An 18,474-nucleotide genomic window follows, 5' to 3' on the forward strand; every position below is an offset into this window, starting at 1 on the left:
GAGTGAAGCGGCAGACACCCCGGACAGGGCGTCATCGATCTTATCATTTCTGATCCCAGTTAAACCACTCGGCTCTTTTTTATTTTCATAGATCAGATTGTGCACCTGCCCCGTGTGCAATATGGGAAATTGGTCCGTAACACGATTTGGAGAGATTAATCCCAATAAACCCGCTGCTATTATGGTAATTGGAAAATTGAGAGATATAAAGGAGGAATGACTTTATCTTCAAAAATTCATTTTCAAATATATTTCTTCCTTTTGTTGTTTAAATAGTTAATAATAAAGAACAGATTGAGAAAAATGGACTACACGTTCATTAAGCATATACACCTGCTAATTAAATCTAATTACAGAACAATTATCTACAACGAAATCAACTTCACTTAAATTCACGACATAAGTACTTGGTAAGGATCATTAGTCCATTTCCATTTTAATAAATAGTCCAATAAAAATACACTTAATCAACAACATACTTTAAACTACAGAAACAGAAATACACCATGAGGTCTTGGTTGTGGCCACTGGTTATTTAAGAATTCCGTTTTTTTCTTCTTCTTCAAATAACTAAATTCCAGCTTCTTATATTGCATACATTCTCAAATAAATCCTCTTTCCAGCACTTGTGAAAACAATTTGCACATTTTCTGCAAAAAAAAAAGTGTCAAGCCCATGAAACCCAACGCTGCTTTAACAGATCAAACAGCAGCACTCACGCTAAATATAGCAATGAGGCTCTATTTTCTTCCTGACAAATGCCAACATATCTTACTGCTAAAATGAGACTTACAGGCTGCTTTGTGAGGAACTGGATGAGACAATTAAATAAAAAGTTGTCAGAACATAAGAATGTATCACAATGTGCAGTTTAAAATGAATAATGTCTGGCAAAATTTAAAAAGCTTGATTACTATAAATCATATAAGGCTATTACAAAGTTACATATATTGGGGTAAGCGAACAAGAGATTAAGGCAATAAAGTTTGTAATGTAAATGCCACATGACAGTCTCTTACAGTTCTACAGATGCAAAGGATAAAAAAAAAATGCAAAACTAATCTTTACATTCACACTGCAGAGATCCATGATAGGCTTGATGTGTGACTGCCCCCTATTGTTTACACTGTGTAAATGCACCATCTTTGGATAATTTCCTGCTGCCTGTCTCTTTCTTACACACAAACACACACACACACACACACACACACACACACAAACCTAAAACAGTCAGTGCATTCAACGTCCCTGTTCTGAATAATAAAAATGTAAAATACAAGATATCCATGTTATGAATGAAACTGTGAAATGCTCATTCTGTCAAGTCTTTTGGCTTAAAAAGCACTAAATCCTCTTGAAGACTGAATCCTTTAAGAGGAAGTACATACTAACTGGTTTAAAGCTACAACAGAAACAGTTCACATGATTGTGATATACATCATAAAATGTGGCATGCGCCTTCTAAAATACCATATTTCAAACTTTAAAAAGTTCAGTTTAAGTCAGCAGTGGAGATCATTCAATCCTGGTCTTTAGTTTTGAACGCCCCTAATCGGACTCTGCTGTGGACCTGCGGAGCTGTGAGGAGACGTTAGCACCAGGACTGTGTTCGGGCCAGAAGGGGGACTCGTGCTGCAGGGGGGTACGCCGAGGGAAAAACGTGTGCTGGAAGTCGTAGTTGAGCAGGCAGCTGATGGAGGGCATGTAGATGTCGGCAAAGCGCGAGAGTCGGCGTGAGAAGTACGTGGGGTTGTGGTACGTCCGGAAGAGACTCCCGAATTGACCGTTGAAGATGTCCTTCGTCTGTGGCCTGCCGTGAAAACGCAATCATTGCATCAAGATGAGATTAGATCAGTCCTACTCTAAAATTGCTCTTAATTGCCAAGGTAATTATTTCCATTACCTCATGGCTTCTCTTTCTCTGATCCACTCCTGGACAACAGCTTGAGACGCCGGATCTCTGTGTACCTGTTTGGGCGCAGAGCATGGAAGTTAGGCACATACATTTGGGGATCGAGGTAAAAAGAAAACCACAGACGCAAATGTTTTTATAAAGTCTACTGACCTGCATCTGTTCTATGAGTCCCGTCAGTGCCTGCAACCAGGCCATCATGTGTATGTACTGCTCAGTGTTCATGATCTTGATCTCCTTCCTCAGCTCGGGGATGATGGCGCCCGTCCTCCAGCCATGTTTTAGCGTAAGATCCTGCAAAACAAAAGGCCCAGAAGAACAGTCTTAAACCCAAACTCCTGTGCAGAGCACGATTTGACAGTGGTTTAGGAATTCACTGTGTGGGACTGTAGTAGGGACTGTGGATACAGCGCCTGTTAAAACATTTGTGTGTCTTTTTCATTACACCAATTTTTTTAGGATTTTTCTGCGTATTTGGATTCCTTAACAAAACTGCATGAAGCAGAAATACAGTATAGCTCCACCCCCCCTCCTCCCTTGCAACTCAGAGATGCTTCTCCTCTGTGTCCACTTACAGTAATGATCTCATCCTACAGCCAGAGAGGCTGACTGTAAGCTGTGGTTGGTGCAAACCACACATGCCATGTTCCATTTTCCTAAATAAGCAAGTAGACAGGTTTGACAGCCAGCAAAGCATTGTGCCAAAGAGGTTTCATTATCACCCTTAACGACCAATCAGACCATATATCCAAGTTGTTATACCTCATTGCTAGTTATCTTATTTAGTGCTGATGCTCACTGCTGCAGATGGGATAAGTGTGATACAAAAGGAGACTCTGCCACTCATTAAAATGCCCGTCAACCAATCCCAGTGCAGAGCTACAGTAATTGTGGCTTAACGCATGAAGAATTACATTCTCACCCCAATTATTTTAGTATCTTTGTTCTATTTACAAGCATCTCACTACATGCACCATCTAACAGATCGTTAAGATTTAGACTGTTGCACATAAAGATTAACTCCCAGAAATGCATTTATCTTAAATAGAGCATGGTCAAAGCAGGGTTGCCCTCTTTGTTCATAATATCGTAATCTTTCATACTACAGTGTTTCGTGTAGTTATAATGAGCGCTTTGTAGTAAATGTGTCTGAATGCTGCTTACTGCCAAGTCACTGTAGATGTGATCACCGAAGTAGAGCACTTTGGATCCTCTCCAGCCGGTGAGTCTCAGGAACTCATAAAGATTCCCCTTCAGTGATCAAACACACACACAAACACACACGCAGATACACACATATATTTAAAAAAACAAAGTATATCAAGGTGGAATTTTAAACTGTATGTATGTAACTCAGTAGTACAACACCTGTTTGTAGATCTGCCCTTTTTCCAACCTGTGAATCCTGTCCCACAGCAATGCACCTTTGTCTGTTACTCGCCTGAAAGGTCTGAGAAAAAAATATACAAAGACAAATCTTACTCACTTCTACGATTGGCACCTCCCAAACAAAAACATACACCTCTGCACATCCTGTGTACAAAGTCTGCTAGTAACTGCTGGCAGTGTGGACCAGTAAGGCCCCTGGTGGGATAAAACAGGCACTGCATGGACATAGTACGAGCTGCAGACACACTTACTTTCTCCTGTCATTGAAGAAACTAGGTTTGTCGGCCTGAACGATCACGACATCAAACAGATCTCTCCAGTCCTTCCCTACAATGTAGCTCATTCCTCGGTCCCTGAAAAGGACAAAGAATCAAGTTGTTGCCTTGTCAGTAACATCTTAAAGATCATGATAAGGGTGCTGGAGTAAACATTTGAGCAGAGGGCACAGCAATGCTTCAGCAATAAAATGTCCACAATGTGCTACGTTAGTGTGACTTTGAATAAAACTGCCATGTTACTTTCAACCTGGCAGGGATCCCTCTTCCAGGAAACACGTGCAATAGAGGACGTGCTTACAGAAGAGACCAAAGCAGCAGAATTACAACAGGGAAAATCAGGATGCAAACATACATGAATCTGGGAGGACGTAAAGCTCGATATATTGCATTAGTTAAAAGTTGTAAATTAAGAGTGTGGGGACAGCCTCTCTTTTGCCTTTGCTCCACGGTTGGTGTCGTGGCGAGTGACTGTAACAAACTATTAAATCATGGACAAAGATTGAATGTATCTGGGCCCTGGGAAGCCTTTTGAGCTTGAACAAACACTGCTGGACATTTTGTGCAATCAAGCCTGACTTCAAAAGAGGCTAATAGCTGAAGGCTGACTATGAATTAGAAATACTTGCAGATGGAAAGCCCTTTGATGTGTGGTTTCCCTTCTAAAAAAATGTGGGTATTATACAGTAGCACCAATTAAATATTGGAACACCAATAGATGACATTTTTGATTAATTATTTTTGATTAATTATACCAACAACCTCTTACACAAAGTCAAATGGGCTGTTGGTAATGAGGAACATCTTTTTTCCATGCTCTGACAGCTTCTTCAGCACAGCATGGCTTTGCTCACCATAGCAAATGTATTTCCCTGGAAAATGAGAAAACAAAGGAGAGAGAGAGAAGGGGTGGGGTGGGCGATACTGATATAATTTGCACAAACAAATCTGCACTGCCTTTTATTGGTATATCACAGCCTCATTATTACTGAATTCATTTTCTTGGTGAGAACTCAGATATGGTCATATAATTTCTTTTACATTGGCTCAAACAAAGTAATATAAATCAAACAAAATTACCAATATCTGCCTCCACAGCTCGGTACATTATGCCCTTGACGTGAACATCTCTAATGGCTTCCTGTGAAGAGGGAAAAGTAAACAGCCTTCAGCCAGGAAGTCATGACTTCAGTGACACAATGTTAGCATTCAGCACCAGTAGCAACACTTTGCTCTGTATATAAACGGTTGACTTGGAAGCACAAAGAGAGTGCATCTCTGAATACAAATTCAACATAAAGAAAGCAGACCCTGGAGTTTAGTTACTTTGGTGACACAGTGAGAAAGTTTCCACAACATTTTAAGCAGCGTGACTCGTGCAAATGTGTAAAGAGACTCTGCCTTGCAAAGTTTCACATTTAAGGGCAAATTCAAAAGAGGCAAATCATATACAAAGATTATTTGATGAACACAAGAGTCAAAGGGAAAGTAAACAAGAAAATTATAGGGTTAATGCTGAATAATAAATCAGGCATGGTAGGTACAAAAAAAAAACACAACACTGAGCGGGGTGTCCTTGAAGAGAAATGAGAGGCACTCGTAGAACAGAGAGCGCGTAGGAGGGCTTTTAATGACAGCGATCTGTCAAAAACTTCACAGCGTCACTCGGAAAAGACAGGACCAGCATGACAGCTGCCCTCAATGGGAGAACATGACGCTGATTTCTCGCCCCTCTCCCTCTGAAGTAGCAGAGCCACCAGAGAATAGACGCAGATGGCTGGGGGCAGGCTTGCTCGACTAAAATTAGACGCCGCTTTTCGGAGCTAAAATTAAGACGGCATTGACTGGCTAGAATATCACGGCACACTACAAACACGTAAATACATTGGCTGGATTTACTGTCCTTACACACACTGGCCCCTAGGAGATACAATAAGTGGGTAAAGCAGAGCTCTACTCAAATACCTTGTTAGATTATTGCGAATATTGTAAGCAGAGTTTCCCAAAACACTGATGAAGGATGGTAGAATGATAACAAGATAGTTCACCTTGACATCTTTGTAGAGATGGACTGGCTCATAGTCAATGTTGTGCCTCATGAAGAAGTCATTGACACAGGACAGGAGGGTCATCTCAGGCAGGGAGAATATGTCCATGAACTGTTTCATGGTGTGGCCATGGGAACTCTGTGGATCAGTTATCAACATCATGACACTCAACGCTGTTTCTATTTCTGTAGTGCCTATCTTACCGTAGATAAGGGAGGAAAAGATCAATGATCATTACCTTGCCATAGAAGTCACTCATGTTCTCTAGAGGTACGTGACAACCTTCATACATGGCAATTACTTCCTCATCAGGAACTGGATGAAGACCCCTGCAGAAGACAAACAAAATATCAAACCCTTAGACAATTCATACAATGTCATGTGCAGCCTCCTAAAAGTGATGCTAAACCACAGAAAAGCTGTGAGATGTGTAGCTTGAACTGTTCAATAACTGCACCAACTACATATTACATGTTTTCAGCTGTCTAAAACTGTTGCCTGATGAGAAAAAAGGATGTTATAAGCAGTTATTTATTAATCACTACCTCAGTGTGAGAGGTAACACAGAGCACACATACCTGTATACAGTTCCCAACTGAATGTAGTGAAAAGCGTCGATCTTCATCAGCAGTGCCTGTTAGATATTCATTCAACATTTCCACAAAAATTATCTTCACGTTGGGCCGACAGCACAACTGATGCAAAATATAAAACGTTTTATAATATAAAATGTTTTTTTTAGTTAGATAAACAAAGAAGCTTCTCACCTTCTGAACATCGTAGTGAAGTCCTCTTACAGCAAAATTAGGAATATACTCATACTTGCGCAGACCCTCTGGATACTAATATAAAAGAAGATTAAAAACTGATTGTCAATAACAACCAAAGCAGGAGCTCAGTTTAAACCTTAAATGTGGGGTTATCATTGTTACGTTATGACCAAAGCTCTCTAACAAATTCAGTCATAAACACAGGTTTCTACGACCAGTCTCTCAGCATCTCTACTGGAATGGTTTGGGAGGTTAAACGATCTCCCTCGATGGCACAGTGTTTTTCTGATGGGATCTTGATCTGAAAACTATGTTTAAGTGTTAAAGAGTCCCACAGTGCTCACGCCCCATGGTTAGCGATGAGGAGGTCCCGTGCTATGTTGAAGATGAGCGTGTGTTAAATCAAAATTATGAGATGCTAAGTGATCGTTTAGACTTTGTAGGACATTGAGAGACACACTGATGAGATGTCAAGTTCTTATCTATTTTCATTTATGACAGAAATTAAAATAATCACGGTAAATTAAACTTATGAGATGCATTACTTATCCTCTTTAGGACACGTTTATGAGATGATTGACTTTAACTGACTTAATATCGCAGAATTTTGACTTTAAAAGTCAAATGTTTGACTCAGTAGCTCATTATTTTGGCTCAGCATCTCTTGTTGGGTCAAAATTTATGACAACCTTTTCACAAGATTATAACTTTGACTCAGAAAATCTACATTATGATTTAGGAACTCATTAACTCAGAATCTGATAGCAAAGTAAAACTTATGAGATAATAAATTATAATAATGAGATAATTCATCAACAGTTTGACTTTTTAGGGCAAAATAATGACGTTTTAAGTGCAAATTTTAGCTGTCAGACTTAGAAAATCTAACTTTTGATGTACTATCTCATCATGTTTGTTCACCCGAATTGTTTTTACTTTGTTATTCCTAACATTTCTTCTGTTTCCTATATTCTTTGGTGGAGGTGTTAAAGAGTCACACAGTGCACACACCCTGTGGTTAGTGATGAGCAGGTCCCGTGCTATGTTGAAGATGAGCGTGTGGAGGTGGCTGGAGTAGAACGCCAGAGTGTAGTCGTAGTCGAAGCCGTAGATCTCCGTGTCTTGCAGGCTCATCTCGTTGTTGGCGAATATGGTGTCAGGGTTGACTGAGTTGGTGGATATCACAGGGATCAATTCTACAGGAAGAGAAACACACGAGGTTAGTTTTTTTCACTTTCCTTCCTTTTGGGAAAATGACATGTTGATGTGCCAGAAGTTCATCTGGCAACCAAGTTTTTTGCAGTTGTTTTTGATTTAGCGTTCAGAGAATTGTTTGGATTTCTGTCCAACTGCTTTACTAAGTGCCGCTACTTTCTGATGACTGTAAGTATTCATGGTGTGATTATTGTAAGCATTGGCCTGTTTTCTGCTTAAACAGACCTTGGGAGGAAGCCCAAAATGTCTGTGTAGAGCCAAGAACATGTTTTTGGATGTTTAGTACACATGGATTAGTACTACTATTACAATTTCACATTACAAATTGGTTATTAGACGTTTGTGCATATTATTAGGTTGGACTTACACTGACACCTTTTTAATTTCAATTCAAGCTCTCATTTACGATTGGACAAAGTAATAGGAACATTAAAGTGTTACAAAACCACCATAAAGTTGGTGCATCCTGGCGACACTGGAGATTATACACCTTACTGACCTTTATTGCATGGCAACTTCATTAAATTACATTATATTTTACAAGCCTTTATCTTGTGTTCACCCTATTTGGAAAAATATTTGCGTATGACCAAGCTTCCTGAGGATGGTGGGTTTACTGGTTGTTGAATGAGACTTTCCGGGTTGGCCAAAATAACAGAGACACTTTTTAATATCACCCAATGCACTACAGCAACACCAAAACATGACCAGCTGCAACTGAACTAAGTGTACAATGTTATGAGCCTCACAAAGCCTCACATCTAACAGACACACGTGTTGTTCTGTCCTGTAGCTACAATAGATCACTCCCACATTCCCACCACACGTGCAGAACGAGTTCCTTGCCTGACAGCTAAGGTGAGGCTGTAGAAATGGGTGGCGCATTAGTCTGCGGGAAACATTAGTCATTACAGAGTTATGTCCTTACCTTCAGTCTGCCTTTTGGTCTCGTGGTAAACAGCCCACAGCCTCTCTGCCATGTCCTGTCCGTCTGAAGAGCTGCTACACACAGATGCTGCGTAGTTTGCGGCTCTGGGCTGCTGTGACAGTAGTCGGCCGACTCCATGTGTCACTGCACCGAAATTCCGTTTCCATAAGCGAGATGTGAGCTGCCGGCGCTGTAAACCCTGCAGTACATTGCAGAAGACATTCGCCCTCTGCAGACAGTCCTTGAGAAACGACAGCGGCAAAGTCAGAGGCGCCATGACTCTGATGTTTGGGAGGCAGCCCGAGGGGGAGGTCGCGCTGGGAAACCACAGGGTTGCATGCAGTTGGCAGGCTTGTCTGTAAATACCGAAATTGTCCCCGATGATCGCCTCGTACGTCACTTCCGCGTTTGGAAAGGTCCCATCCAGCCAGCCAATCAGAGGCCGGTGCGTCTGGAGCCCAGTCGCTTCCTGCTGTCCACTAAACAGCTGCGATATGTTACCAGATACATGCTTTAAATATGCATAATCCAGAAAAGGAGCCGCCATTATGTAAAGCTACTGCTCAGGTCAGCAGTGTCCGTGGTATTAAAGGTATTTAAGAATACTGGAGAGTTTAAATGACGAAAATAGAAAATAATTAGTTAATAAGTACAAACTTATACGTTTTAGGACACAGTTCTGAAAGGACTCATTTAAACTAACTGAGTATCTCATAATTGTGATGTAAAAACTCCAAGGTTTGAATATCTCATTACTCTGACTTAATACCTCAAATTTGAGTATCTCATAAAAAAGTCTATGTTATGACTTATAATCTGATTACTAAATCATGATAGAAAGATAATTCATCAGAACTTATTGTCTACTACTTGTTAGTTAATAAATTAAACATTTGATTTACCGCACACAGTATTGTTTTCTCATTTCTAATAGTAAAACAAAGTTATGAGATGCTAAGTGATCATTTAGACTTTGTAGGACATTATATGACACACTGATGAGATGCTCTTACAAAAGTTCTTATCTATTTTTATTTATGCTGAGACATTACTTTTTAGGACACGCTCATGAGATGACTGATTTTAACTGACTAAATATCTCAGAATTTTGACCCAGTAGCTCATTATTTTAGCTCAGCATCTCCTGTTGGGTCAAAATTTATGACAAACCTTTCACTACCTTATAACTTTGACCCAGAAAGTCTACATTATGACTTAGGAACTCATAAACTCAGAATCTGATAGCAAAGTAAAAAATATGAGACACTAAATGAAAATAATTAGAGAATTCATCAATAGTTTGCCTTTTGGCATTTCAAGTGCAGATTTGACCTGTCTCATAACTGACTTAGAAAATCAAACATTTGAGGTACTATCTCATCATTTTTGTTCACCATAATTGTTTTTACTTTGTTATTTTTACAATTTCCTCTATTTCTTTCCTTTTTTGGGGGGAAACTCCACTTGGGACCCCCGTTGATTAAAGGATTTAATGGATTAAAGCCCTTTTATAGAAGAAATAAAACTTCCTACAGCCATGTATGTAAGTACTGGTTTCAAAAGTGTCATCAAAGGATCAAAAAGGTTTTAAATGTTCAGTGTATTTTACAAGGACTTTCATACTATATTCAGTCTCTCTCTTTCTCTGACTTTCTCTCTCACACGCACACATACACTTCACACTACAATATCACACACACACACACCCCACCCCTTCACACACATAATTGTATAACTGCTATTTGACACCTATAGCCTTGTTCTATTATACCCATATGACCTGATATACACACCCACCAGACAGGCTAAGCAAGCTGCACTATAATGTATGCATTTGTATGATAATGTCATACATTATTGACACAAACATTGACACACATTGACAAGTGTTTGAAGAAAATATAATTCACCAGCTGAACAGGGCCATCTTGTGGACAGGAGCTAGTGGTGCAGATAATGAGCACTCACTAATACACAGCAGGATATGAAGCAGTACAGTGTCTAAGTATAGTGAATTCACATCTTTACAGGAAAGAGATAGTGCAGATAGTCTACATATCAGACTATATACACCCACGTAGATAAACATTAGGCCTACATCATTGAAACTTTGTCTGAAACAAAGATATAATGCAACAATCAGTGACAATAGAGCCATAAACAAACTCCTTCTTTCATCCTCATTTTCATCCAGCTTCACTGTCACTTTGGTGTGACATTGCATAATAAAATCAAAGTTTAACCAACGTGTTGACAGAGATATTTTTTTTCCACATTTGGAGGTGAGTGTTAGGAAGTGATGTGCTGATTATTCATTCTTGGCCAATAGTCTCCAGCCACGATTTTGGGGTATTGACTTATGTTGAAGAATCTGATTGGACAACATGTACCGGGGACTCTGCTGTGATTGGTCGAAGGTTGTGCGTGGTGCGCAGCCATTGGTCGGTTGTCACGGGTTCAACAGAGTGGGTTCTTTTGGTGGGAGAGGTGGTTTGTCAGTCTCCCTTGTTAAGGCAGTGCTGCCTGCACTATCTCCCGGCTTTTGTCTCACGTCGTCACTCAAGTGGTGTCTCAAAATGAAGCGAGTTTGGGTGATAGGTCTTGTTTTTGCGCTCTTAGCCTTTGGTGAGTAGCGGAAAACACTTACCGTTTCTTCTCGCTTTATTATGAGCCAGAATTTCAGCTAACATTAGCCAGCTAGCTAGCGTTAACTTGCTTTTGTGCCTCCTCTCTGCTCATTCACGACCAGAGCCCTCGCAGATTTGCAGTTTTCAAGCTTCATTTAATCAGTTTCTTTAATGGTAGACAGCGTGGTTTAACACATTTCTGGGGGGGGCAGCGCTAGAATTCGTTGAGGTTAATCCTAATTGCCTTTCTAGAAGTTTCTGCGAGAAACAGTGCATGTTAAGGCTGTCTGATGTAAGCTAACACCTCTATGAAAAGCCGCCGCTGTTACATACATGTAAATCTGTATTCTGGTTAAAGAGAAGCCAGCCTACCTCATGTTAAGTTGCAGTTCTCATATTTGGGGGATCTTGATCACGTCGTTGCTGAGCTTCACTATGAGCTAAATTATCTTAAATACTGAGTATGTTCCTGCAGAAATCTGTATTAAAAAATAAATATTTGTTCCTTGGCAGCTGCTGTAAAGGCAGAGGATGAGCTTGACATCGATGGGACAGTAGATGAGGACATTGGTAAAAGCAGAGAGGGATCCAGAACGGATGATGAGCTGGTACAGAGGTAGGTGTCCCTTTTTTGAATACCATTTCATATCACGCCTGTTGAGCGCACTGTGGCTGTTCCTATCAGGTGAGGTCGACTAAACCTGGAGTTAACAGTACAAGGTCAACGTGACCAAGGTTATGCACACAAATTGCAACCACTTAATTGTAGTGGTGGTACAGCTTTGAATGGTTTACTCCACACCGCTCATTAAAGCTTGCAAATCTTGTGTGTCATGGCTTCATCTTGGACTCTGATCCCAAGAGGGGAGAACAGATTTACATGTTTGTTGTTCACTGCGATTCGAAGTTGTGCATGTCCCTGACGTGCATCTGTCTATACACAGAGAGGAGGAGGCTATCCAGCTGGACGGACTGAATGCAGCTCAGATCAAGGAAATCAGAGAAAAGTCAGAAAAACATGTATTTCAGGCTGAAGTCAACCGTATGATGAAGCTCATCATAAACTCCCTCTACAAGAACAAGGAGGTAAGCAGGAATAAATAGCATTTTGATGTCCTATCATCAGTTTTGCAAGGTGATTTTGATGGATTTACTTGTATACACAGGCGGTTCAGTGGGGACCCACTGCTGTTGCACTATAAATAACGTGCTGTGGAAAAAACTGCTTCTTCCATCTTAAACTCCCTCACTTTAAAGTGATATAAAATCAATGATATATTCAGGAACATTATAATCATTTTTTGTTTAACACTGTTCCAGTGCCAAGCACATTTGTGCCTTGGCTTTTTTAATTATGTTGATAATTAAAATTGAGAACTGGTCAAATTTTTGCAAATATTATTGCATCCATTTGTGAAAATATATTCTAGCCACTGTGTGTTTGCAATAGTGAATGGTTATCAGCTGCCACTCAATGAACAAACTGCGTAATGTTATGTATTAAGGCACACCTGCTGGTCTCCAGTGGCACTTGCATGAGATCTGGGGGAGGAGGTGGGTCTGCTGATTGAGCTCACACTGGGCAGTATAACTGATCTACAGCGATTTCAACCCTTAAATCAACATTATTTTCATTACTAAGGATGAGGCTGTGTCTGAATCATTCAACTTTTTTAGACATTTAAATGTCCAAGTCTTGATCTCTTGTAGTTTTTATGCAGTACAATCAAGTCTGTACACACAATGCACGCACACCAAAAATACACTGCCAACTATAATACTGTGAATACTTTTAAAGCGTTAGTTCTGAGTAAACGTAGCTCTCCCAAGTTGTGTTTATTGTACTTGCTTCATCTTAGTGGCCTCAGTATCGGGACATAAAAGTTTGACACTTGATACTGTGTCAAACTGATGCTCCAGTGACGGGCTGCGCAAGAAGACAGGGGAGAGGGAGGGGCTCTATGTTGCGTTATACCTGCTCAATCTCTCCGACCACTCAGCTTCAAAACACTATGCAGCTATGATTGGGGGTTTAGTACAGAAAATGCCGCAACCAGCTAACAGACCTTTTCAGGAAAGACTGAACTAATGATCAAATGACCTTTACTTATGTTTCAGATCTTCCTTAGGGAGCTTATTTCCAATGCCTCAGATGCTTTGGATAAGATCCGCCTGCTGTCTCTGACCCATGAGGATGCTCTGGCCGCCAATGAAGAGCTGACAATCAAAATAAAAGTATGCACGGGAAAGGGGAGGGATTGAAAATGTACTGTATGTTGCAGTCTTTATTGGTAATGTGGATTATTCTCACTCTATTAGTATCTTAACTGTATTGTTCCTGTCCCCAGTCTGATAAGGAGAAGAACATGCTCCACATCACAGACACTGGCGTTGGAATGACCAAAGAGGATCTGGTGAAGAACTTGGGCACCATTGCCAAGTCCGGCACCAGCGAGTTCCTCAACCAGATGACGGAGATGCAGTCTGAGGGACAGTCGACCTCGGAGCTGATTGGCCAGTTTGGTGTAGGGTTCTACTCCGCTTTCCTTGTTGCTGACAAAGTCATCGTGACGTCCAAACACAACAATGACACCCAGCACATCTGGGAGTCTGACTCTAATCAGTTCTCTACCATCGAGGACCCCCGCGGGAGCACACTCGGCAGAGGAACAACCATCACGTGGGTTTACATCTTGTTTTTATTCACCTTAAAATCATCTACTATTCCAGCTACTTTTCTAGTGTCAGGATCAACTGCTTTCAGTCTTATTGCTCTCCACAAAATTGTAAGAATAATGCAACACCCACTCACTAGGACTGTGAATGCTGTTTTTCCATTTCTCTTTTACTCTCAAATGTTAGTATAGTATTGACTTTGTAATGAAGTCCTCCCCATCTTTTACTACCCTCAGACTGGTCCTGAAAGAGGAAGCCTCAGACTATCTGGAGTTGGAGACCATCAAGAACCTCGTCAGGAAATACTCTCAGTTCATCAACTTCCCCATCTACGTCTGGGCCAGCAAGGTGATTACTTAAGACGCTTCTCTTCACACTGTGACTCAGACTTGATCCCAGTCCAGTAATATTGTGAAACTGACGAATATGGAAATTGACAAATGGCTGTTGCATCATTTCTTCTCCCGAACACGCCAGACTGAGACCGTTGAAGAGCCCATTGACGAAGATACTGAGGCCACAGAGGAACCAGAGAAAGAGCCTGCTGAGGAAGAGGCTGATGTAGAGGAAGAGGAGGAGGACAAAGACAAGCCCAAGACAAAGAAGGTAAGGACTTCATGTACTGAAGGGGTGGGCGTCAGGCTAATATTGTGATGACTATCAAATGTGTTTTTATTCAGATTACTACACAAATCGCAATAGCATCATAAAACTTTTAGTTTTGTTAATTTGATAGAGATGAATAGTGTTAGGGTTTTTTTGGTAGAATAAATATTTTTTCAAAAATTGCATAATTTTGTTAAAGCTCATAAGCTGCGAAATTGAGTGTTATAGCCAACGTAATCAAATAATTCACCACATCTCAAGATAACCATATAATAAGCTTTAGTATGTGTTTAGAAATGTGTCTTCATGCTTGTTGTAGGTTGAGAAGACTGTGTGGGACTGGGAACTGATGAATGATATCAAGCCCATCTGGCAGCGACCAGCTAAGGAGGTTGAGGACGATGAGTACAAGGCTTTCTACAAGACCTTCTCTAAGGTAGGCACTTAAACAGTTTATCATACAGCGACTTAGTTCCTTCCTTGAGTTTAATTCTATCAATTCAAACTATGTTTTACTCTCTTAACAGGAAAGTGACGACCCTCTGGCCCACATCCACTTCATGGCTGAGGGTGAGGTTACCTTCAAGTCCATCCTATTTGTGCCAAAGTCGGCTCCCCGCGGCCTGTTTGACGAGTACGGCTCCAAGAAGAACGACTACATCAAGGTATGCCCCTCAAATAGTATTCAGTATCTATTTTGAGGGATTGTCTCGTGCTTATAGGATGATATTCAGGAATTCCCTCAACCTGGTTTCTAATTGAATGTCTCTTTCTGTCGCAGCTGTTTGTGAGGAGAGTCTTCATTACAGATGACTTTAACGACATGATGCCCAAGTACCTTAATTTCGTCAAAGGAGTGGTGAGTGACTCTAACCAGTGGAGACAGTCGTCCTAATGTAAACTGCTGGGTCTTTGCTCTGAATAGCACCTGCACTGTGATTAATGGAGATTTGTCTTGGCAGGTTGACTCTGATGACCTTCCTCTGAATGTGTCTAGAGAGACTCTGCAGCAGCACAAGCTGCTCAAGGTGAGCTTCACATCTAACCGTAATACACCACCCGTCTACATGCCGACAATTTTTGATTTTATGTGTAAATAATGTTTTTTTCTGTTTTTAATTGGATGCAAATTGATGCGCATCAAAGCGACCGTTTTTATATAGCACATTTCAAAACAGAAGGCAAAGTGCTTTACAGGAAGAGAGGACAAAAAGCAAAAAGCAAAAGTTTGAAAAAACAAACGGTTTAGAATAAGGAACACTAAACTTAATGTAGCAGAAAAGTGACAAAAGATGTAACGCTCCTCATCTCCCTGTTCAGGTCATCCGTAAGAAGCTGGTGCGTAAGACCTTGGACATGATCAAGAAGATCGCAGAGGAACAGTACAACGACAAGTTCTGGAAGGAGTTTGGAACCAACATCAAGCTGGGAGTCATTGAGGATCACTCCAACAGGACCCGTCTGGCCAAGCTGCTGCGCTTCCAGACTTCTCACCATGAAACACAACTGTGCAGCCTGGAGGAGTATGTGGAGCGCATGAAGGAGAAGCAGGACAAGATCTATTTCATGTCTGGTACCAGCAGGACTGAGGTGAGTGGATGCGTTCATACTGTTTGATTGGGGAAAGTTTCAACTATGTGTAGCATGCTGAAATTTCACTAGCACCAAATAAACCACGCTTTTCAAGCAATATGAAATGTAATGGCCTGGCACTGATTTGGCTTCATTCTCTCCGCAGGTTGAGTCTTCTCCCTTCGTGGAGAGGCTGCTGAAGAAGGGCTACGAGGTGATCTACCTGACAGAGCCCGTGGATGAGTACTGCATCCAGGCACTGCCCGAGTTTGACGGAAAACGCTTCCAGAACGTGGCAAAGGAAGGTGTGAAATTTGACGAGAACGAAAAGGCCAAGGAGAAGAGGGAGGTCCTGGAGAAGGAATACGAACCTCTCACCACTTGGCTGAAGGACAAGGCCCTCAAAGACAAGGTAGAGAGCCAGTATTTGTGTGATATTCGTGGCATGTGAAATAAATACCTGCCACAGAAGGGATAGAATTTTGCTGCAGCTGCTTGGTAAATTCCATCACTCAAGTTATTTAATATGATTGCCGTCTTTCCAACAGATTGAGAAGGCCGTCCTCTCTCAGAGGCTAACCAAGTCTCCCTGCGCTTTGGTTGCCAGTCAGTACGGCTGGTCAGGAAACATGGAGAGGATCATGAAGGCGCAGGCTTACCAGACAGGAAAAGACATCTCCACAAAGTGAGTAGTGATCCTGTGCTTTTCAGTGACATTAATGCTCATTTTCACTGTGGTAAAATGCAAATGTGGAACATATTTGTGGCCTGCTTGTTTACTGAGCTAATATGGAAATTCCTCTCTCCCTCAGTTATTATGCCAGCCAGAAGAAAACATTAGAAATCAACCCCAAACATCCTCTCATCAAACAGATGCTTAAAGAAGTCAATGTAAGTCTGATCACTGTAACCTCATATATTTTAACTATTTTAATGATGCTGTATTGTGCACTTTATTGACTAACTCACTGCTTTTATAAAATGGTGTTATACTTGGTATTTTGACTTTTGCATTTAGCAATGCAGTTTTCCAACCGTGTGAACATGGCTGCACATCTAACATGACTAAACACTGTAACACATTGTTCTGGTAGTGATAATCATTTTTAAGTATGACCAGTCTAACCAGCTAACGTGCATTCATTTGTTTCAGTGCAGCAATTTTGAATATAGAGTAGTCAGCTGAGCAATCTGTTTTCCTTGCGTCCATCAGGAAGACAGCGATGACCAGACCGCGTCAGATCTGGCGATGGTTCTGTTTGAGACGGCCACTCTGCGCTCAGGCTACCAGCTGACTGACACAAAGGCTTATGGGGACAGGATAGAGCGCATGCTCAGACTGAGCATGAACGTAGGCCTGGATGAAGAGGCAAGTCAAAGCCAGCTGTCTCACACTGGACTACTTAAAACATTTGCATAGAAAATGTTTCAGTTTGTATGTATCAAGTTAGATCTGCTCCACAGCCAGTGAACTCTTTCATATCTCTGACTTGATCAGTTATTTTTCCTTTTGAAATGGTTCCACTGTCCTTTTCTGTCTTTGTAAACGTATTAGGCATCTCCACCTTTCACAGGTGGCTCAGTTGGGTCATTTTTAAATGTGGCAGCTCGGTGATGGTTGAAGACTGAATGTGTTATGTTAAAAACAATGTGACTCCTCTACAGATTGAAGAAGAGCCAGAGGAAGAGGCGGCAGAGGAGGATGCAGAAGAGACAGCAGAGGACGACTCTGAAGATAAAGAGGAAATTGTAGATGAGGATGACGATGAGGAATCGGTAAGAACACTTGAGATACTTTGGCATTTTAGGGGCGTAAATAATTCAGATGCTTGAGTTTTTACTCTTCTGTGTCAGTTCAAAGCTTTAATTTTGTTCTTTTGCAGACAAAAACTGACAAAGACGAACTTTGAAGCACTGAACGGACGAGCATGTACAACAATGGAGCTGGAAATGAATTTGCATCTTGCTCCAGTACCACCGTGGTTGAAGTTGTCCTGGGTGGGGTCCCTGGGTTGGGGTTTTTTAAGGCGAGCATTGTTTGTTTTTGTTTTTTTTATTACATTCCTCATGACTGTAAATTTGTTAATATTTAACTGACCTGTTTATGGAAAGATGCGATCCTGTCTCTCGATCGAATAAATGTTTCCTGGAAAAAGGACATGCTGTGTCTGGCTGGTGTTGTGAAACACATTGATGTTAAATACACAAGTAGCTGAAAGGAAGCTAATTTGACTGCGATGTAAATGAGAAACTAAAGGTGAAAAGCAACATTGTAATGTCAGTCTTGCGTTGGCAACATACTTCGTGGTGTTTGAAACAAAACTGACAAGTAGACACTTGATGGGAAAAGGCTTTTAGCAAACTGAAATTTGCACTCAAATGCATATTGAGGACTGGCTGTCCATCAGGACTTAAGACTTTGTAAATGCGACGAGGCAACTAAAAAAATCTAAGTG

The 18,474-nt window shown here is 41.0% G+C and overlaps 2 protein-coding genes across 2 annotated transcripts; one reads left to right on the forward strand and one right to left on the reverse strand.

The window, feature by feature from the left end:
• Positions 1-411: 411 nt before the first annotated feature.
• On the reverse strand, positions 412-8,900 carry nt5dc3 (5'-nucleotidase domain containing 3). Its single transcript, XM_070830056.1, has 14 exons — positions 8,538-8,900; positions 7,406-7,590; positions 6,392-6,466; positions 6,203-6,258; positions 5,863-5,953; positions 5,625-5,762; positions 4,657-4,717; positions 4,346-4,448; positions 3,553-3,654; positions 3,281-3,362; positions 3,077-3,163; positions 2,066-2,206; positions 1,904-1,968; positions 412-1,810 (listed from the first exon to the last, which is right to left on the reverse strand). The coding sequence occupies exons 1-14, from the start codon at positions 8,812-8,814 to the stop codon at positions 1,549-1,551; spliced, it is 1,725 nt and encodes a 574-aa protein (XP_070686157.1). The 5' UTR covers positions 8,815-8,900; the 3' UTR covers positions 412-1,548.
• A 2,141-nt stretch (positions 8,901-11,041) lies between these two features.
• Positions 11,042-18,176, forward strand: hsp90b1 (heat shock protein 90, beta (grp94), member 1). Its single transcript, XM_070830055.1, has 18 exons — positions 11,042-11,162; positions 11,678-11,780; positions 12,109-12,250; positions 13,283-13,399; positions 13,513-13,844; positions 14,077-14,188; positions 14,318-14,446; positions 14,766-14,882; positions 14,974-15,111; positions 15,228-15,305; positions 15,409-15,474; positions 15,767-16,036; positions 16,185-16,430; positions 16,567-16,703; positions 16,831-16,909; positions 17,232-17,387; positions 17,684-17,794; positions 17,902-18,176. The coding sequence occupies exons 1-18, from the start codon at positions 11,114-11,116 to the stop codon at positions 17,926-17,928; spliced, it is 2,409 nt and encodes an 802-aa protein (XP_070686156.1). The 5' UTR covers positions 11,042-11,113; the 3' UTR covers positions 17,929-18,176.
• The last annotated feature ends 298 nt before the right edge of the window (positions 18,177-18,474 follow it).

Source organism: Pempheris klunzingeri, chromosome 5 (genome assembly GCF_042242105.1).
Source record: "Pempheris klunzingeri isolate RE-2024b chromosome 5, fPemKlu1.hap1, whole genome shotgun sequence".
Taxonomy (NCBI): domain Eukaryota; kingdom Metazoa; phylum Chordata; class Actinopteri; order Acropomatiformes; family Pempheridae; genus Pempheris; species Pempheris klunzingeri.